Source organism: Quercus suber, unplaced genomic scaffold, assembly GCF_002906115.3.
Source record: "Quercus suber isolate HL8 unplaced genomic scaffold, Cork oak 2.0 scaffold_98, whole genome shotgun sequence".
Classification (NCBI taxonomy): Eukaryota; Viridiplantae; Streptophyta; class Magnoliopsida; order Fagales; family Fagaceae; genus Quercus; species Quercus suber.
The window spans coordinates 1434079-1456910 of NW_027069563.1; the positions used below are offsets into that span (position 1 = coordinate 1434079).

Below are 22832 nucleotides of genomic sequence, written 5' to 3' on the forward strand. Positions count from 1 at the left end.
CTTTGACTTTTTATGAAGCGTGCATGTGACAAATTCACATGGAAAACAACCTACTAAACCTTGTGATCTTACCCTTTTACTTTAATTGTCATAATATAGTAGATATATACTTTATTGGGTAGTTGCCGAATTAAGTTAAAGAAGCAATTTTTTTTTTTTGAAACTTTAAAGAAGCAAATTTGAATGAAGGACTATCTGGTCCAAACATATACGGCTTCGGGATGCGTAATAATGATCAATACTACATCATTGTGTAACCAGGTCGGCACAGTTCTGCTCGCCAAAAATGTATTATAAGTAGGAAGAGATTTGTTGCTCACGTCGACATTTCACCATCAAGGATTTTATAACACTGCATGCATGTGTACTGTGTAGCAATATGTCATGCACTGTGGCAATTTGGTACAGATTTGTTGTAATGAGAAGCTGAGACATTTTGGTGCAGGAAGTTTCCTTTGCCTTTGTTACCTTCTCCACTAAGAAATTTGTGGCATTTATGTGGTAGAGTGGTTGTGGTTCACTGGCAATTTTGTTTTTTGTTCCTTTATTAGTCTGATAGCTTGTTGTAGTCTCATGGGGTTGTTAATTTTAGCTTAGAAAATGTCTATTTTGAATAAAATAGGCAAACAGAGTTGCAGAAGTAGGTGAAAATGGGATTGTAAATTTGTAATTAACTGATGAACTTTGACGATGATGGACTATATACTATCAATATGATATATATCGCTCTCATTTGTTCTGTTTTTTCAACTAATGCGGCAACATGTTGAGACTTATTGATTCACACATTTTCAGGTGGGAATGGAAGACCAATATATATCAATTTCGGCCTTGCAATAATTAGATTTTCTGTGGGAATGGAAGACATTGCATAACTTAAATAGTCAAAAGGGACATTGATTTTGCCAAAGACATGCATTTGTGCAAAAGGGATCATGCTATATCATGCTATGCTCTTGGGTTGGGTCATTGTTTTTGTTGTTAGTTAACTTCCCAACGTATCAATGCTATCATTGTTCTTATTACAAAATAACATGCTTATTAGTTCAACCAATAATACCTTAACTTAGTTAGTCACCCTCACATCTACATCTACATCTACATCTACTTATACCAAGGGTTAGGCGTTCCTGCTTACCAAAAAAAAAATAATAAAAAAGGGTTAGGCGGTTCCTTAATTGGGCTTATCTTCCTTGAAAAGAATCCATGGTACATTTGTACACTGCATCATAAAATTCCCAACTAACTTACCGGCTTCTGAAGTATAATATTGGATCAATAATAACAAATAGTTTTGAGTTTGGACATTCTTATTATAGATTGAATAATTTTACGCGTTTTGAGTGAAGTTTAAGTCTCTCAAATGGTGGGTTCAAATAGGTGCGCCTAATGAGAACTCTCATCATGATGCACTATAGAAAAGAAAATGAACTTACATAAAACGCAAAGTAAAAGTTTCTATTGAGCGTACCTTTGCAATTAATGCCATTCATCATGCTTAACTATATACAAAAGGATTAATGGAAGCAGCACCCTTTCTTTTCTTTTTCTTTTTTCTTTTTTTCTTTTTTGAGAATGGAAGCATCAATGTTGATTGCATGAGAAAAACAGAAATTGCATTTTCATTATGGTGTTATAGAGACAATTACTTAAATACAAATTATACAATTGTGTTTCTAGAAAAGCCAAAAAGTCAAAATGTCTAAAGTTTATTACAATTTGTTTAAATGTGTTTGGATAACATCCTTTATTAATTAATTGGATATAGCCTCAATTATTCACCTAGCCCGCTAATTTATTAACTATAGAAATATTTTAGTTGATGATCATATAATATCAATTTTAAATTAAATAGATATATCAAGCTTGGTGTATCAATGTTTCTATTTCAATTATCTTATATTCACTACTTTCTTTAGACAATTAACAATCAAAACCATTTGCGGAACGCCTTATAGTTCAAATCAATTAACATTTTTTTGGTGTTTGTAATGGAGACATTTGCTATTCAAATTCCTCTGCCTCTACCTCAATTATTAATGCATTAAAAAAACAATCAAAACCATTTGAATCCATGCAATTTTGTGACTTAGCACATTCAAGCTTGGTAGTCACAAATATCCATATACTGTATATTTGGACTCTTTTTTTATTTTTTCTCTTATTTTTTTAAAGTAAATTTGCTCTCGTCTTTTGGGAGTATTGGTGCTCAATTATTTTTGATCAAGTTGACACTGCCACGGTAGCCAAGATATTAATGTGAAATGCAAAGTAAGTAATATAATGACTATGAAATATGAATAAGACCAAACGTAACACAAAACTGAAAGCTCCAAATTATTTAATTCTTAAAAATAATTTTTATTCTTTAATTATTATTTTAATTTTTCCAATCAGCGGATGAAATTGGTGACCTCATTGATTCCTCCATTCCTTGTCTCTATCCATAGCCGCTATCTCAATTGTCAGACTAGTGAAAGTCCGGGGATTGTCAGTTTTCATCTAAAATGCTATAAGATGACTTGGAAGAGTAACAAAAAAAAAAATTTTTGATAAAATAAATATTTTAATAAAATATAGTGTAAAATAAATAATTTAATGTTAGTATTTTTAAAAGTAGTTATGTAAAATATAAAAAGTATGTTCTTATGCTAAAATAAATAAACAAAAATTTGCACAAACTAATGCGAAATATGGATACAATACATATTGATTCATTTGAGACAATTGGGACAGATGCAAATTTTGTTTAGTCCGTGTCATGGTTTCTCTTTTATAAATAAGTAGATTTGGCAAATGGATTAAGTTAAATTGGGTATTCAGGTTCAAGATGAGCTGTCTTAAATGGTATGTGAGTAAATTGGGTTAATCAGGTTATGGGTTGAACTGTATTTTCTCACATGAAAAGTAAATAATAATAATAATAATAAATTATTATTATTATTATTATTATTATTATTATTATTATTATCACTTAAGTCCTTCTCCAAAAAAAAAAAAAAGTGAATGAGTTTAGATCTAACTATAATATATTCTTTCTTTAAAAAAAAAAAAAAAAAGACTATATTATATTTATCACTTACTATTATCATTATTATACAATGTATGACTTCACTCACACATGTATCCTAAACTCAAATCTTGCCACACCTAACTTGTTCGATCCATTAGATTAGTTCATCAGCTCAACGAATAAAGTCTTTTGTCGTCGAATGACTTAAATAAGAGATCTAAAGCTCAAACCCCACTTATATAAAAAAACAAATTAGTGTCTTAGCTTGATGATAAAAACAATCATCATGAAGTGGACACCACAAGTTTAAATTCTACTATATCTATAAAAAAATAAAAAATAAAAAATAAAAATAAATAAAAAAGATTGGTTCATTAGTGATGTCGGTAGAAGCCTGAAGAAATCACATACGATACTTTCTTTGATAGACAGGAACTGAACTATTAGTTCCTGGATAATAAATCTCGAATCTACTAGGATTTCCTTGAATTCATAAGGTGATAAAACTGGAATCCACCAGAGAAGAAAATTGACAAAAATCTGTGTTTATTAATAATAGTCTAATTTGCTTCGGATGGCTACAAAACATATAAATTCTAAGAAAAACGTCTAAAGCCCTAATTCATACTAATTCCGCAATTAGGTGACAAAATACCGAAATTTACCAAAAATTGCAAAATCGAGTTATATGTAGAATCATAAACTACTAACTTTAAAGGTCGTCCCAAAACAAGTAAGACCTTATTTTGACTTTTAAGTAAAAATTTATTAAGGAAACAAAAATAACTATAAATAGCAAAATCACAATTTTCGAGGACTCCATAAATGCCATGACGGTCTGATCACTCCTTACTATTAATCTCTTTTTTCTTTTTTTTATAATTTGATAGTTATAGTGGGATTGGAATTGTGGAAGATTGGAACTCTAAATATCTCTATTAAAAAAACCAAAAAGTTTCAATTGAGTTATAAAACTTTTAGAACTATTACTCTTAATAACTAAAGGATCGAAAAATGGCGGTGCCAAAATGGTATTTAAGCCGGCTTATTACATGATAAAATAAATAAGTAAAATTCCTAGTTGATCTAAACTGGCTGGAAAGACCCAACTAATATGTATGGATTGTCTTCTCAAAAAAAAATATGTATGGATTGAATTGATCCAAATATTAAAAAATTAAGAGCATCCACAACAGTGGAGCTAAAAATTTAGCTTTTTAGCTCTACCAAAAGTTACTTTATCTATTTTACTTATACACATGCTGCAGCAGTGAATCTATTTAACTTTCAACACAATAAAATAATATAAACATCACAATAAAATAATATATCCTCTACAATAAAATAATATATCCCACTACCCAAAAAACATCCACAACCACCTCTACCATCAGCCACAACCACAACCACAGCCACAACCACCACCACCACCATCACTACCACCACCACCACCACCGGCCACAACAACCACTTTACTTTGGCAACTACAACACAACATAGAAAAAAAAAAGCATAAACAAAACCACAACTACAATCACAACCCCATCACCACCAGTCACCACAAACCACCAACAATGACAACCACAACCATAAACCACAAAACTCATGGCCAAAATCCATAAAACCCACTGCCAAAGCCAAAATCATCCACCACCACCACAACCAAAGTCCACAAACCCACTGTCAAAATCATCCACCACCACTACTATAGCCAAAATCAACCACCACCACCACAGCCACCAAACCCATATGAAAATACATAAAAAATAAAAAATAAAAACTCAATCACAACAAAGAGAATAGAGAGATAGGCGGCAGCAGTGGCTTGTGGCTTGGGGAAGACAGTGTCGGCGTGGGTCTGATTGGCGGAAGAGAAGTGGGTGGAGGCATGGGTCGAAGACGTGGATCGGTGGCTTGAGGCTTAGGTCAACTTGGGCCAGTGACGTTGAGGCCGGGGGAGGCGTGTGTCGAAGGCTTGGGGCTTGGGTCGGCTTGGGCCGGTAACATTGAGGCCAGCGGAGGCGTGGGTCGAAGAGCACGGAGTGACTGAGAGAGAGAGAGAGAGAGCGACTGAGAGAGACAGAGGCGAGAGTGACTAAGAGAGAGAGAGAGAGAAGAATTTTTCTTATTGTGATTAAAATAGAATTTTTCTATTGTGACTAAATAAGAATTTTTCTTATTTTAATCACAATAGAAATATAGCTATTTAGTTTATACAGAAAATAGTAGAAATATATAGTTTAGTTTGTGAGAGAAGAATTTTATGTATAATCACAAGAGAGAAGAATTTTAATCACAAGAGAGAAGAATTTTAATCACAAGAGAGAGAGAGAGAGAAGAATTTTATGTATAAATAGTTTAGTTTATACATAAAATAGTAGAAATATAGCTATTTAGTTTATACAGAAAATAGCTATTTTAATCACAATAGAAAAATTCTTATTTTAATTCTTATTTAGTTTATACAGAAAATTCTTATTTAGTTTAAACTAAATAGCTATTTAGTTTAGCAATATAGCTATTTAGTTTATACAGAAAATAGTGAACAATTTTTATGAGAAAACAATGAACAATTTTAATCAATGTAGAAATTAAATTCGTATTTCGAAATTAAAATCTCTATATCTTACAATGCTTCTATTTAAATAAATAAAAACATAGAAAAGCTACTTATTTTTACCTTTATGCTTATTTTTCAATTATCCTCAAGCAAAAAAAAAAAAATTTACACAGCACTCGAGTTTGGTAAAATCGAGTACTGTAGAAAAAAAAATTATGTATTTTTTTTTTATAAAAGGTACTCGAGCCTGGTATACTTGAGTATTGTGTTGCATGGTACTCGAGTTTACCAAGCTCGAGTACCACTTTATTTTTTTTAATCGCCAATTTTCAGCTCAGCAGCCACGGTGGAACTATAAAATAGAGTACTCGAGTTCACCAAACTCGAGTACTAGAAAAAGTGGTAGATTACCATTTATTTTCGAAACAGTAGTTTTTTCCTAAAAATTTCAAAAAATTGTGGTATTTGGCCATTTTGGCCTAATAGTAACTACTACTTACTGTTAAGTCTTTTACCTGAGCTATACGATTTGGTTCTGCATATAGTTGTTTCCATAAGCTGTTAAAAGGTTAAAAAATTAGTATATCTTCTAGGCTAGTGGTTTACAACTTGCTCACACTTGACTTAAAAGTTAAAAGTAATAGAAACATTACTATTTACCTTTTCGTTTGTTTCATTTGAAGTGGCCAAATAAAACAAAAATGTATTAAAGTGTCATTGACAAGTAATGGAAATTAAATTAATCAATTATACAGTTATTTTATATCAATTCTTTGTGCTAAACCTAGAATCGGATGTTTTTATCTCAATTTTGCCAGTGATTCAGTTCAAAACTGTGGGTAATTTTTTTTGGTTGCTTCTATCATGCCTGTGACCAATTATTTGATATCGTGTGTGTGATTTTTTTTTCCCTAATAAATTGGTCTAATAATTAAAAAAAATCATACCATCACTTTGTTTGGTCACAATAAAAATAAGAAGAGATAAGATCACTTTGTTAGTATTTATTAATTAAATATATTTTATCAAATTTTCTAGTATGTTGCACAGGCCGGTTAACACAACAAACTTTATGGCATTATTACTCTCTTTAGTAAACCGTACATTACCATTGGAATGTTGAAAAAATAAATAGGTATTATCATTATCATTCCAAATTACTGCGGCATGCAACTTTGTTCCACCAAGTGGGCCATCATGAGTTAGTGATTTGCCGTTGTCTAAAATGTCAAACACCACCTCTTTGTCATTTCTCTCAACATTTTTTAAAAGTGATTACGTAAAATAAGAAATATAAGTTTTATATTAAATTAGACAAAAAAAATTTGCATTGGGTGATGTGAATGATTTAAGAGACTTAAACAAGATGTCACTCTACCCCATTTTGATTTTTTTAAAGAGAGTAAAGATACTTGGATCAGGTGATACTTGATAGTAGTTAGGTCCATGCACTTCTCTTTCTGTGCATATGAGATGTCATGTTCAAATGCTTATCTACGTTAAAATATGTGGTAACAATAACCTTTGCCAGATGCTTGATCAGCTTCAAACAAAGTGGAGGAATCCATTCTTTATTGTGGCTCTAATATGTCTCTCTCTAAAACATATGGTCCTTGGATGAAATGGAAGTTCCAACTTCCTATTTGTCATTTTATACTAACTTAACCTCATTTTGATGTTTTTGAGGGATAAGTATGAGAAAACAATGAACAATTTTAATCAATGTAGAAATTAAATTCATATTTCGAAATTAAAATCTCTATATCTTACAATGCTTCTATTTAAATATATAAAAACATATAAAAGCTACTTATTTTTATCTTTATGTTTATTTGTCAATTATCCTCAAGCAAAAAAAAAAAAAAAATTACACAGTACTCGATTTTGGTAAACTTGAGTACTGTAGAAAAAAAAATTTCTTTATTTTTTTTATAAAAGGTACTCGAGCCTGGTATACTCGAGTATTGTGTTGCATGGTACTCGAGTTTACCAAGCTCGAGTACCACTTTATTTTTTTTAATCGCCAATTTCCAGCTCAGCAGCCACAGTGGAACTATAAAATAAGGTACTCGAGTTCACCAAACTCGAGTACTAGAAAAAGTGGTAGATTGCCATTTATTTCCGAAACAGTGGTTTTTTACTAAAAATTTCAAAAAATTGTGGTATTTGGCCATTTTGGCCCTAACTACACAGCAGAAAAACAGTGTCAAATTAGTCTCGCCAAGCTTTTGGATGCCAGAAAATACTCTACAGACAATATTTAAAACCAAAAAAAATCAATTATTATTAGCATAAAAGCCACGAAGACTACACAGTAGAACTAAAAAATTAGTTAGAACGTTGCATCATTACCCTTTGAGTTTCTAAAACCATGCCAAATTATTTGAATAATTAGCATATATCAGTATCAGACTTTTCTTTAATAATTTTTAGTCCCTCACCATTTGAATATTTACTAGCAGTCAGCATCTGTTGTTTATCAAATTATGTTTTACCACATTCATTCAGCTAAAAATTTCATTATTATGTCAAAATACTCACAAACAATATATATATATATATATATATCTCTTATGAAGATACAGTAGTCGAAAATCATCGATAGGTTTAAATATTTTATTATCAACATTTATGTCATATGTAGAACTGACTAAACAAAACAATGTGGACAGTTTTGTAACATCAAAATTCAAAACATGCACTGATTATGTTTGGTGAAATTACACAGTCACGCACATCATATCATGAATCTTCAATTATTACTATCAATCCAGCTCAGCTGGCAATCCAACGTTCGAATTTAGGTGAAAAACACTGCAACATTATTTTTACCTTCTCCTTAACAATGATTGCAAAGTAAAAAGACAAACTCAACAATGTTATGCACCAACGAGCTTACTTTCACCATCAGCAAATTCCTTTCTTGGCCAGTGCATATTAGTCCACCAACTGATCACTTATCAAATCTAACTCAATTTGATCTTTATCAAATTAGAGACGTGTAAGACCCAAAAAAGGGGACAGATATATGAAAAAAAAAATTGAGATAATTAATTAATAAAGAGAATAAATTATGTTTACATTGAAAAAAAAAATGTACAATATTTATCACTTTTTGTAAATGTGTACACATTTGTCACTTTTTGTGTCTATAATGTAATTTTATATTGCAAATACACTGTAAATATAAAGTTTTAGAGAACTGTAATTTTATTTTATTTTTGGGTAAACATAGTAAAATTTTCAAAATCTAACATCAACTAAACATTACAACAACAGTATTGAGTAACGGTCAAGTTATGTGGGTTCCGCGGTTTCAGACCGTTGCCCAATGTGGTGGCATGCATGAACTGTTGTCTCTGGTAAATGCCAAATAGAGAGATTCTTTCTTATATAAAAAAACAAAAACAAAAANTAGGCGAGAGAATTTGAATCTAGAATATTTTTGTTTGTTACACCAATAGATGCCAGCTGTAAATTTTAGTATTATATATGTACTGGTATAGTTGTCACTTGTAACTTATAAAAATAAAAATTTAAAGTAGTAAGTTGTGATTGGGGTAAACTAATTTTAAACCAATACAAGTCTCTCTCTCTTTTTAATTTTTTTTTGGAGATAAATCAACAATTTTATTGCAACATTACTTAATACAAAAGAAAGAGATATATATATATACAACACACACAAAAGTATATTATGGGAGAACCCTTTTCTGAAAAAATATAGCCAAACCTAAATAAAGATCTGACAAGAAAAGAAAATTCAAGCTGACCAACAATTCCTTTAATCTCCAAGAAGAGTAATACAATCTAAATCTCCAATACTCCAAAATCACTTAGGGGAACCAAGTAGTAAGCCAGGAGGAGACCATTGGTTTTGACATCCCATTCCTAAGATCTAATGGTAAACACTAAAGGAAATCAGATTTGGATTAATCCAAGTTAAATTTGTGTCGACACGATACTCACTATAAAGACATTGAAGAGTACTTTTGAGGGTGGAGAGAAACTTACGACGGCTTTGAAAAGTCTTACAGAAGGGAGGTTATTGTTAAGAGTGACTCAGACACTCATTATTACAAAGATAGTTGCGTGTGCCGATAAGCCCAATGCAAATCAATGAATTAAAATAATTATTCTTAAAAAATGTTAAAAATATATAAATTAATAAATTAAAAATATTATTCTTTAAAAAAAAGTTTCAAAATATTGTAATATTTTGAAAATGAGAATCTCTTTATTTATTTTTTTTTGTTTTTGTTTTTTTATATAAGAAAACTATTAAATATTGATGCATAAAAAACCAAAAAAAAAAAAAAAAAACCTTCACAACTATTTTAAAAATAGTAGTAATAATAATAGTAATAACTTTCACAATTTTTCTTGATGACTTGTTGGGGTTGTAAATTGTTCTTATTTTTTATTTTTGAGAATCAATAAATTGTACTTCTTTATTACTGTAAAAGATAGAAAGATTGCTATTAATTCACTTTTATTTTTTAAAAAATATATATAGATTTATCCTGACATATTTTTTACCAATTATTTATCATGTTAATAAATTTTAAAAATAAATAAACAATCGTGTTTAGAAGAAATTATAGTCCTACGTGGATCTTATAATTTCTCCGTGTTTAGATCGCACTACCAAACCCCACCACTCCACCTCCCTCGTCCCCACTAAGCCCACTGGCCCCACTCTCTATTGTCACTCTGTTTTTCTTCTATAAATTCACAACTGCTCCGACCTTTAACCTAGTCTCTCTCTCTCTCTCTCTCCCTCTGTCTCATGTTCTGGTTCTCTAGTAAGAATCAGACCATGGCAACCCACATCAGCTTCGCATGCTTTCTTTTACTCCTCACAATCTCAACCGTTGCAGGTCTTTCTCTCATCAATCACTCTCTTATTTCCTTCAAAAACTATACGTGTTTGCAACATTCTAACGCTTTTTTTCTTTTTTTTTTTTTTTTGTGATTGCAGAGTCAGGTTCAATAGGAATCAACTATGGCCGAATCGCCAACAACCTGCCCACACCAACCCAAGTGGTGAAGCTTCTCAAAGCACAAAAACTCACCCGAGTCAAGCTCTATGACACCGACTCGGACGTTCTCACTGCCCTAGCCAACTCGAACATATCCGTGGTTGTTGCTCTCCCCAATGAACTCCTCTCTTCCACAGCGAAAGACCAATCATTCGCTGACAATTGGGTTCAAGCCAATATCTCAAAATTCTACCCCGCCACAAAAATCGAAGCCATCGCCGTAGGCAACGAGGTCTTCGTAGACCCAAACAACACCACAAAATTCCTCGTAGCCGCCATGAAAAACATTCACTCCTCCTTAGTCAAGTACAACCTCGACTCCGCCGTTAAAGTCTCGTCCCCTATAGCCCTCAGCGCCCTCCAAAGCTCGTACCCGTCTTCATCCGGGTCGTTCAAACCCGAACTGATCGAACCCGTTATCAAACCCATGTTGGATCTCATTCGCTCCACCGGGTCCTACTTCATGGTTAACGTGTACCCATTCTTCGCTTACACTGGCAACTCGGGTCAAATCTCTCTGGACTACACGCTGTTCAAGGCAAACCCGGGAGTCGTTGATTCGGGTAACGGGTTGCGTTATAACAACTTGTTTGACGCTCAACTCGACGCCGTTTTCGCCGCCATGTCAGCAATCAAATACGACGACGTTAAGGTCGTCGTCACCGAAACTGGCTGGCCCTCACTGGGTGACAGCAACGAAGTCGGTGCGAGCCAAGCCAATGCGGCGTCGTATAATGGGAACTTAGTGCGTAGAGTGCTCACTGGTGGTGGGACCCCACTGAGACCCAATGACACGCTCGACGTTTTCGTGTTCGCTTTGTTCAACGAGAATCAGAAAACGGGTCCCACATCGGAGAGGAATTACGGGCTGTTTTATCCCAGCGAGGCGAAAGTGTACGATATTCCGCTGACAATGGCTGAGCTTGCGACTGCGCAGACAACGCCGCCGGCCAACGAGAGCAAGGCCCAAGCTCCGACGACCGGAGATATGTCCACGTCGGCTGTCAGGTCGGGTCAGACTTGGTGTGTGGCCAATGGGAATGTCGGGTCGGAGAAGTTGCAAGCTGCGCTTGATTATGCTTGTGGTGAAGGTGGGGCTGATTGCCGTCCGATTCAAGGTGGTGCCACGTGTTTCAATCCTGACACCCTCGTGGCCCACGCCTCGTACGCTTTTAATAGTTACTATCAGAAGAGCGGTCGTGGGGCTGGCACGTGTGACTTTGGTGGTGCGGCTTATGTGGTCACTCAAGCTCCTAGTAAGTATTCAATCACAAATAATTATTTTATTTATATATATATATATTTTTTTTTCTGCATAATTATTTTTATAGTGATATTAGGTTTTTGTTGGAAGGTTTAACTATGATAAGAATGTTTTTATTTGTCTACTGTTGTTTCAATTTCGTTGCCAATATATAAAATAAAAATGTACGAAGTTTAATTATAAAATTGGTTATAGTTTAAATCACAAATAATTATTTTATTTATATATATATATATTTTTTTTTCTGCATAATTATTTTTATAGTGATATTAGGTTTTTGTTGGAAGGTTTAACTATGATAAGAATGTTTTTATTTGTCTACTGTTGTTTCAATTTCGTTGCCAATATATAAAATAAAAATGTACGAAGTTTAATTATAAAATTGGTTATAGTTTAAAGTAAACATTACTTAATAAAATAAATATTACTATATATTTTGAAAATTTAATCATTAAATTATATGTTCTTTATACTCTTAACACATATGTCAAATTTTGTATTAATCAGATATTATTTTATATATAATTGATAAGTTTATATTTTATGCATAATTTTAAACTACAAAAACTTGTCATTTAAACAATTTATTAATAACATAACTATTAATATTTAATTTTGAGTAAGTTTGTAACCTAAGACTATAACTAAATTTGTAACTAAATTTTGTTCAATATATATTGAAGATTTGATTAATATTATTATAAAAAACTAATAATAAATACTTGTTTTTTTTCAAAAGTTGTACTCATTTGTATATAGTAAAATATTACTGTATTTTTTTTTTTTTTGAGAAACAAAATATTACTGTATTTAGTATCACTTTATATGTAGGTTTCAAAATCAATAATGATATAATCAAATAAATTTTTTTATTACAAAATGTCATACTGATACATTGTTACATACTTCTAAATGAAAGGGACCTATATGATTATACTAATGACTTAATGCTTTATTAAGACAAGATTTTTGTTTTAATAGTTGAAACGGTTTACCTGACAATGTTGACAATGGAGTGATGGAGAATATTATATTTTTTCAATGTTGCAAAAATTAGACGCACGTGAATCCAGAATTATTAATAACCTGTGGGTTTCACCACAGCCAAGAAATTATTGAAGTCACTAAGATTGAGAGTTGAAAGTTGAAGCATAATCATATCTAACGTTGAACAAAGTTTGGCTAAAGTTCTAGTCCTATTGATCCCAATATGCTTTTCGATGTTGTGACAAACGTGTGGTGCCTATTCATGTAGTGTAGTTCACTCTTACTTGATACATTATGCTCATAAGTTTGATCTCTTTTACAATTAATGGGATCATCATCAGAAACTGTCCATTTAGACATAGGGCAAGTTAATGACCTTAGCAGAATACTGGTCATGATATTTCAAAAGCAGTAATAATAATGTAATATGTCAATTCAATGGGCCATATCTAGGGCTGAAAATTGATGTAAATTTTCAACTTTGTCCTCCCATATACACATGATCAAGTAACAGGTTCATTGCAACAAAATTTCTATGTTTTCATTGACAACAAAAAGTGACCAAAACCACAAAATTTCTCTGCTTTTGCTTCATTTCAAACCTATAGTCATTGCTGCATTTGACTTTCGGCTAAGAAGTGTGTTTCTTGTGTTGCAGAGTTTGGAACCTGTACTTTCCCTACAGGGTACTGAAGACATTGCAAAAAAGACCTGGGGAGTTTGGTGAGGTTTAGCTATGCATTTGGTGGGCTCAGCTTATTTTTTCCCAGCTAGCTTAGGGGACCGAATAGGAGATTTATTTTATTTTTCCTATGTATTTATTGCTTATTATATGATGTGTTGGTGTAGTGGTTATCAAATTCCTTGACTATTTTGTCTATGATCATCTACCTATTAATATATATATTTTAATTTTTGAATGGAGGATTACGTACGTCTCAGGTATATGTTTATTTTTAATTTTATTTTCTTTGTGGTTATATAGGTTAAGATTATGAGGTGGAAGAAAAAGACTTTTGTGTCTTCTAATTGATTACAATGGTCCATGGTCCTTTCTTGTTTGTCTCTTTTCCTGATGGATCCTCTGGATAATATTTTGTATTCTTTCTCTTTCTAAAGTATTACCTCTGATACACGAATAATTAGTTTAGTTTCTCACTTTAGCAGCCCCTAAACAAGTTGAGGCCTTTATATAAGTATAACTGATAGTACAAGAAACAAATATACAAGAGTGCACAGAATTGGACAACATATAAGCCAAAAATCTTGTATCTTAATTAACTCTTTCGATTTTTGCAAACAAACTTTCTTCCAAATGTGGATTAAGACACATCTATGTAAGACTGGAGAAGTAATGGCCATTGGCCAATGATTTTACTGGTCTAATGTTTGAACACAAAACAGATTTCAAAGCTTCTTGTGAGTAATGAGGGCCAAAATGGTCAAATACCACTTATTTTCAAAATTTTCAGCAAAATAGCATATTTGCGAACTATGTAACATAATATCATCATCCTTTTGGAACTCGATTTTTTGGCTTTTCGAGTTCCAGGCATAAAATATGCCACGTGATGTGGGTTTTCTCAAAAAATATGCCACATGGAACTCGATATTTATAAAATCGAGTTCTTTGTAATTTTCTTTTGAAACTTAATATCTGTGAAAAAACAGTGAAATTGAGTTCTATACAAAATTCAATTTTCATAAAATTGAGTTCCAAAAGAGTGGTATTTTCCTACATAGTTTGTGAATAGTACTATTTTGCTGTAAATTTTGGCCGAGTAATGAGTATTGGTAGCAACTTTGTAAACTATGAATTATCAAAAGATTCCAAAGTAGGAATAAGATGCTTCTCTAACCAAACGGAGCAGATTGGTTCGGTAATGACTCCCCAAATTGCTGCCTCTGGCTGATTATTTTTCAAATTCTAGTTCTCTTTTTGAAAGAAGAACAAAAGAGAGAGGAAAGTCGAACTATTAATCAAGATGTGCACAACATTATTGATTTATTATATACAACAAACAAACTCTCCCATCGTCATGTCTTTGATTATGCTAGTGAAGGCTGTTATGGAATAATTTCCCTTGGTCCAGTAGAGGCCTGTTGATCAAATAGGTTATATATGGGAAGGTAATCTCTCTTCCCTACAATGTCTATTTTTTTTGGTTATAGATGATGGAAGCCAAAATCAAATCTTTTGCAGAATAATGTAATTCTTACTAATTCAACAAGCTTTAACTAACATCTAAGAATCACAGTTTATAGACATTCCAAAATCTTCAACATGTCCATGTCAAACAAATTACTTTAATTTTAGATATATTTTTAAAAATTGTGATTTTTATTTATGTTGAAAAACTAAAACAAACCTAAAATATGTCTAAAAATAAATAAAATATATGCATATATATTAATTAATTATTGGTGTTGTGTCTTAATTTTTCAAGAATTTTAATATCGTCTTGTCTTGTAACATATCTCACTGGACTTACAAAACCACAGTCCATAAGAACGAGCTAAGCCTCATAATCACAAAACCACAGTCCATAAGAATGAGCTAAGCCTCATAATCACACAAAAATGTTAGCTCATTGGGCCGAAAAAGAAAGTCAGAAACTTTCTGTGATCCCAAAAGGCCGAAACTAGCATGGACTTCTTTCTTTCTACGAATAGGTTGTGGATTGGTAACCGAAGTGATCTTCGGTAGCTCTAGTATGTGGGTGTTATTGCCGTAACCCATTAAAACTTTCCAGAAAATGTCAAGCCCAAGCAAGGGAGCAATTAATGTTCTGTTCAATTTCGTGGCTTCGGCCCCATACAAGTGAATCGGGCAACACTAGGTCATAACTAGAACAAGCTCGTTTTGCACGCCTTAAGACCAGTCCAGGGGCCCAAAAAATAAAAGAAGAAAAAACCAGCAGCTTAAAAAAACGTTTTTTGTTTTTGTTTTTTTGAAGGCCTAACAAGCTTCATTAAAAAAAAAAAAAAAACCACTACAAAATACGGTTCAAAGCATCCTTCCTGATCACATTCACAAGCTAATCAAGTAAGGATTATTCATTAAGTGCTTATTTGGCATTATTAATTTTGCCAACTTATTTTACTATTCAATTTATGTTTGCTATTATTTATGGATCTTACTGCACTTTTTGATACTATTCATAGATCTCACTATACTATTTTAGCTAACTTTTACCTTTATCTACAGTACTTTCAGCAAAAAATTTTCAGTTTCAGCAAAATAAGCGGATCCCAAAAACCCTAATAAACCCCTGCCACCTATTATTAAGACCTCATTTGGCACTGTCTATACACACTCATTTTTTAAATTATGTTTTTAAAACATTATTTCAGTTAAAATTGTGAAATTGGAGCGTGTTAAGCACATTCAACATAGTCGGTTCAAAGCAACTGCCTTACTGGCCACAAGAAGTAGCAATAGTTCAATAAGCAGAGCGAGATATGTGTATAAGGGACCTTAACACATTAGCAAAAACATTTTAATTGTTGAACAACCACATTAAAACAGCGACACATGGAAGAGCTATTGCAATATTCCGAAAAATTGATTAAAAGTACTCAACATTCACAGATCACATAGTCTTTTCTCTTAACATAATTTTACAAACAAAAGCAAAACTTGAGTCTCTCCCTCTTGATCTACAGTTGTTGGACTTCAGCTTTCTTCTTCTGCCAGAGACAGTCCAGCCCACTGTCTGCATCTCCCTGGAAAGGAAAAAAAAAAATAGAACAAGTATAAACAGCCAAATCTATTGTAATACCCCAATTTTATCCTCATTATTAATTATTATTTTAGCTTTGAGAGGTGATGTGGATAAGCACGTGGTGTCATGATAGTATTGTTTATAAAATTAGTTTTTGGATATGCTACTTCAACTGGTGTGAGGTGTAATTATGTGGCCAAACAAAGAATGCTACCCAAAGTTAAGAGATGAAACAATAACCTACACAAGTAGGATGCTGTATACATTCCAGGCATATGTATAAAACGTGTAGTCCTCATTTATTTTTGTTCCAGTTATAGAAAGATAAGGAAATTAAAACTTTTAGTATCCTTATCATTTAAGGAAAAAGATAAGAGAATAAAAACCTATTCGGATAAGAAGTCAAAGAGTTATTGGAATCCCTTGGAGTTCCTTCTTATCTAAATAGGTCAGTAGTTAATAACATTTTAAATTGAGTTTAGTTGGAATTAAATTCTTGGAAAGCATATTTAAGCTATTGGGTCTCTTCTTTATATGAGTGATTCAAAAAATAAAAAGGTTAGAGCAAGAGAAAGACGATGGATGTTAGAGGCTACGGCAAAAGGATTAGAGGCAAATTTTGTTTATAGCAAGGTAATTTGTATCTCACTCAGAGTTCTCTACAAATTTTTATTTAATATTAAGCGTTGATCACCACTTGTGGCGGGGATTATATATACAACTAGGCCTGTTCATAGTACATATGTTGAAGTAACATGGATTACTGGTAGCGTACAGTTTAATAGTATTGATGTTGGGTTTTACACTATTATGAATCTGGCTATTACTTATGTATACCTTTTAATTGGTGAACTTGGACCAATTTATAGATTCTAAACCGCAACATGTATGAGCAACTTAATTATTCTATGATTGGTTGAACACCTAAATATCAAGTGGTGGGCCGGTGGCCTAGAACGCATGCGGTTATAGAAGTTCGTTTGAACTCTAGTGTCACAGATTAGTTTTTGGGGAAATATGTTGTGGTGGGACTTTGATAAGGAATATTAAATTGCTTAATTCAATGGTATATACGAAAGTAGTTTTCATGCCTGAGTTTTGTAGGTACACTATTATGAATCTGGCTATTACTTATGTATACCTTTTAATTGGTGAACTTGGACCAATTTATAGATTCTAAACCGCAACATGTATGAGCAACTTAATTATTCTATGATTGGTTGAACACCTAAATATCAAGTGGTGGGCCGGTGGCCTAGAACGCATGCGGTTATAGAAGTTCGTTTGAACTCTAGTGTCACAGATTAGTTTTTGGGGAAATATGTTGTGGTGGGACTTTGATAAGGAATATTAAATTGCTTAATTCAATGGTATATACGAAAGTAGTTTTCATGCCTGAGTTTTGTAGGATAATAGGAAAGAAAAGGTTTTTAATGATTAGATTTCATGTTTACTTATTAAAGCATTCTTTTGTTTAGAGCTTATAAAAGATTAAAGTGTTCAGCTGTGTTCAGGTATATTAGCAAGAGAGGTAAGTATTTATAGAAGTCAAAGATTTTCTCAAAATATGTTTTTAAGCATACGTTTTCTAAAGTTTATAAAAAACATTTTTATTTCATTGAAAGAAAAACATTGACTTTTATATAATGTTTTGAAGATAAATTTCGAATTTTTATTTTTTAAATAATGTTTTGAATGTCCGAATCTCATTTAAAATGCGATTTATAAACTAAACTATTTTTTAGAAAAGAACTAAGTTTTAAGATAAGTTTTCTAAAAAGGTTCTTGTTCTTTAAATTTGTTTAAAACCAAGTCATTTCAAAGTTATATTCATATTTTCCAAATGATATTTAAAACATTTCTTTTAGCAAATTAAATTTTTAGACATACTCAAGAATTGTAAAAATATTTATATAAACTCTTCAGTTCCTATTCGTTCCCTAAGAAAGTCAAACATCCTTTAATTTATGTTTCAATTTGATATTGCGATCTTTGATATGCTTCTGTATTTTGAATAATTGTTAATATTAAGTAAATTATTCTATTTTGTATTAACTTTGCTTTTGTGATATGTGACTTAAAATAACTTTTTTTTAAAATTATTCTCACAGGATTATATGTGAGAATAAGTGTTGATCCCTCACTAGTAGGGGTTAGATTTTGGTATATGCTCACAGGATCGTATGTTAGAATATATGATATGTATATGTGTGACATTGCACTCTGATAAATTATTGTATGTGTTTTCAAATGGTTTTTAAGATCTGATTACATATGTATTAAATTACATGTTTTGGAAAACTATATTTTATATCATTGAATGAATTTGTGAAATCAAAATACTTGTACTTTGCTTGACTCTATTATGTTGTGTATTGTGTATAATTGCTTACTAGATGTGTGGCTCACCCCATCAATTACAATTTTTAGATTAAAATTTAGTTGGAAATCATAACCTTTAGATTGCTTCATAAGGTGCAAGGTAGAGCGTGAGAGTTTTTAGGCGACTTCAATAATACTTGAAACCTTATAGGATTTTTAGTTATTTTTATTTCACTTAAGATTTTACAATATTTGGAGATTATTTCTAAATTGTGGATTTTAGATATTGTAAGAGGTTTATTAAGAGCATTGTTTATTTCGAGTTTTATTTAATTTTCCAATTTATTATGTTTATTGAGTTATACAAGATCAACAAGTTAATCATGCATCTAAATCAATATTCCATAGATTTGGGTCGTGACATCTATGAATTAAAAACATATTCAAAATCTTTGAAACACAAATAACGTAGCTTTACACCACTGGATGAGGGATCTCATCTGTATAATTGAATGCTTGAATAGCATAGTTCTAAAGTATTTGGCCTACGCCTTCATTGGTATATACACAAAGGTAGATGGTTGAATTTCTGACCAGATATGGAGACGCAAACAGGTTATAAAAACTATAGGCATTGGATATATGGACGTATAATGAGGGCAGGACGAGTGTAGTCGAAAGGTGCAAAACAAGGTCGCACAACATTAGCTTGAACATCAATATCCATCGTATATGGATTGATTAAAACATTAGTATGAGCGAGTTCCATATCCAATACCTAAGACCATAATAAAAATCTATAGGGGTTGATGTGAAATTCACTGAAAAATCAAAAAATTAAATTTTGGTTTTCAGCATCATGGACCTGTGTTTGATCATGGTAGGGAAGAAGTGGGTGTACACCTAAGAGAAGATTTGGATAGTTGAACTGGCCTGGAAACGGCTCTTCTTGGAGTAGAGGGGTGAGATGGGGAAAATGTTGGGGAAAATCTTCCATGTCTCTGGTAGATTTGCTTTGCGCTTTATCTAAGAAAATTTCACTGAATCTTGTTTTTTGGCCATATCATAGGAGTTTTCTATAAAACACAAAGCTTCCCAAGGAACAAAGATAGGTTTTTCTTCTTTCAAAACTTTGTTAATAACATCTATAGAAACCTTTGAGTCTCTTTCAGTTACTACTTTTCTCAAATTTAGATCTTGACTCAACAAAATTGCCCATCTAAATCATTTTGCCTCAATTGCACACACTGTAGTGTTGCCTTCCACCCTTGTGCCAGTAACAATTACTCTATCCTTCCAATCTCTTACCACAACAGCAATACACATATATTTATCTGATACTGCAGCATCATAGTTGATTTTGAAGATCCCATTGCTGGGGGCCTGCCATTGAGGTATTTGCCTAGCTAGGAAGTACGAGTGTGGATTCAGGTTCAGGTGAGGGTGTAGGTGCGGTGAGGCGACTTGGTAATTTTTGAAAAAGTAGGGTGCAGGTGCGGTAGGATACATTTATTAATAAATTATGAAATATATTTTCATTTTATATTTTCTGTATATTGCTAAGCATATTTTTTCATATTACGGTAAACATTTACCAATTTAAGTGCAATATTAGATAATAAAGTGACAAAATTTAGGGTTTGAGATGAGTTTAGGGTTTTTTCTTTAAACTAGTATGTCAAAATTGTGTGTTTTGACAAAAAATTTTAACTCTTTTTTTTTAACACTTATTTCAACCTATATCGGACCAATTCAGGCCCTATTTCGAACCAAATCGACTCGAATCAAACCGTATCAAGCTGAATCGGAAAATGAAAAAAAAAAAATTTGTCACGAACGTGCATGCAGCCATATCCCTGGAGGCACGTGTAGCCGCGTCCACGGCCACATGACGCATCCATGCATATTAGACTCGGATGTGACGACCCAATCAACGCACCTATGCTTTCCAGCTGCCTAGTCATGACAAAATGATTTTTAGTTCCTCCTCTAGATTTGAATGTTCTTGAAACTTCCTCTTAATTGTATTCAACATAAGGTTGATTTTTACTTGTCCATTTTGGAATCTGAATTTATTTCTCAAATGCCATACTTATTCCCATATTATTGCTGCCATGATTTGCAAATGAGATTCCGGAATCTTACTTGGCGCCACTGTGGTTGGAGGCTTTATCACTTGTTGCACTAGCTTAAAACTTGACAAAGTATTCCAATTATCTATCCTCAAGTTCCACCTACTATGATACCACAAAACTCTGACCACCTCACATTCTTCTAACAAGTGTAGGCATGTCTCTTCTCCCACCTTGCATAGTGGAAAACTCACATCCTGGATTAGTCTCGTTTCCTAATCCTATCAAGTAATGAAAGAGAGATAACATATTTCATTTGTTGTTGAGGAAATAAGTTGTAATTGACTAAACACGTCTACCATTAATCTATTTTTATTTCATATCAATTATAACATGACAACTCAATAATTATAAAAAATAAATAAAAAGGTTATTATTTTTTTTTCATTCATCACTAGACTTAGGAAATTAACATTTAAGGGGCCTTTTTTTGGAATAAAAACTGAATCTATCATTAAGAAGGCTTAATACTAATAGTAAGCCTAAATACAGAGCTTCCATTGTAGGGGAGGGGAATTTTTAATCCAAATAACCTCATCTACTACGTTCCTAGCATATTTAGCTAACGAATTCGCTATAGAGTTAGCACTACACCGAATACAATTGACTGAACTCCATTGCAAGCCTTGCATGAACATTTGGATATCAAGGACAATGTGACCCAATCTAATTGACTGAACTCCATTGCAAGCCTTGCATGAACATTTGGATATCAAGGACAATGTGACCCAATTTAGTTACATGAGACCCATAATCAGTAATGGTCTTCATGACATTAGAGTTATCTCTTTCAATGACCAGATTTGTAAAGCCAACTTCTATAGCAAAATTCAATGGCCCATCCACGAGCTATAATTCTCTAGATTATTGCTCCAAATCTATTTAAAGGGGTTAAGCTATCGTGACTCAATGCAAACCAAACATATTTATGGGCTACTTGACCTAAAGCCTAAGCCTAAACTACATGAAACAAGGTTAGGTTTTATGAATAAAGATTATTTTGTTTTTAAAATGTAAACCTAAGGTTTCGTTTGAGAGGAGTGAATAGAATAAAATGTAAATGAATAAAAAGAATCATTTTAGAATATTCTTCTCTTCACTTGTTTGGGAGTTTTAATGGAGGAAATAGAAAACTCATTCCCTTGTTTGGGAGTTTAAGTAAGAAGGAATGGAATGGGTAGGAGGGAACACTCATTCCTCTCTATTCCCTTAAAACCTCAAATTTTCATTCCTTCTGAATTTGGGAAGAATGAGAGGGAATAAAATTAGATTTAATGATTTTTTTACTAAAACTCCCACAATACCCCTGTATATTCAACTCTTTATTTTAAAATAGGGGTCTAATAGTAATATTGTCATAAAATAATTCCACTTCATTCTCTCCATGTTGCTCCCAAATAAGATTACTTACATTCTATTCATTTTCATTCTTTTCCATTCCTTTATTTTAAAACATACAATCAAGGTTACTTAATTCCATTCCATTTCATTCTTTTCCATTCCTTCGCCTTACTTAAATACATTCAATTTCATTCCTTTCCATTTCCTTATTATTATTTCATTTCATTCTATTCCATTCTCTTATGAACTCCCAAACGAAGCCTTAAGATCATAGTGATTGTGTAAGTTAGCCAACATGGGTTTCTCTCTCTCTCTCTCTCTCTCTCTTATGAACTCCCAAATGAAACCTTAAGATCATAGTGATTGTGTAAGTTAGCCAACATGGGTCTCTCTCTCTCTCTCTCTCTCTCTCTCTCTCTCTCTCACACCCAAACTCTATCTCTCTC

General features: G+C 32.4%; 1 protein-coding gene and 1 long non-coding RNA gene across 2 annotated transcripts; both read left to right on the forward strand.

Annotated features, from left to right (window-relative positions):
• The first annotated feature begins 10317 nt into the window (after positions 1-10317).
• Positions 10318-13788, forward strand: LOC112007186 (glucan endo-1,3-beta-glucosidase 12). The gene is made up of 3 exons (XM_024039494.2): positions 10318-10453; positions 10555-11871; positions 13525-13788. Exons 1-3 carry the CDS (start codon positions 10363-10365, stop codon positions 13557-13559), a joined length of 1443 nt encoding a protein of 480 aa, XP_023895262.2. The 5' UTR covers positions 10318-10362; the 3' UTR covers positions 13560-13788.
• Positions 13789-17104: 3316 nt separating this feature from the next.
• LOC136068081 (uncharacterized) lies at positions 17105-21042 on the forward strand. The gene is made up of 2 exons (XR_010629484.1): positions 17105-17224; positions 20670-21042. It is a non-coding gene; the product is annotated as an uncharacterized LOC136068081 (long non-coding RNA).
• Positions 21043-22832: the final 1790 nt, after the last annotated feature.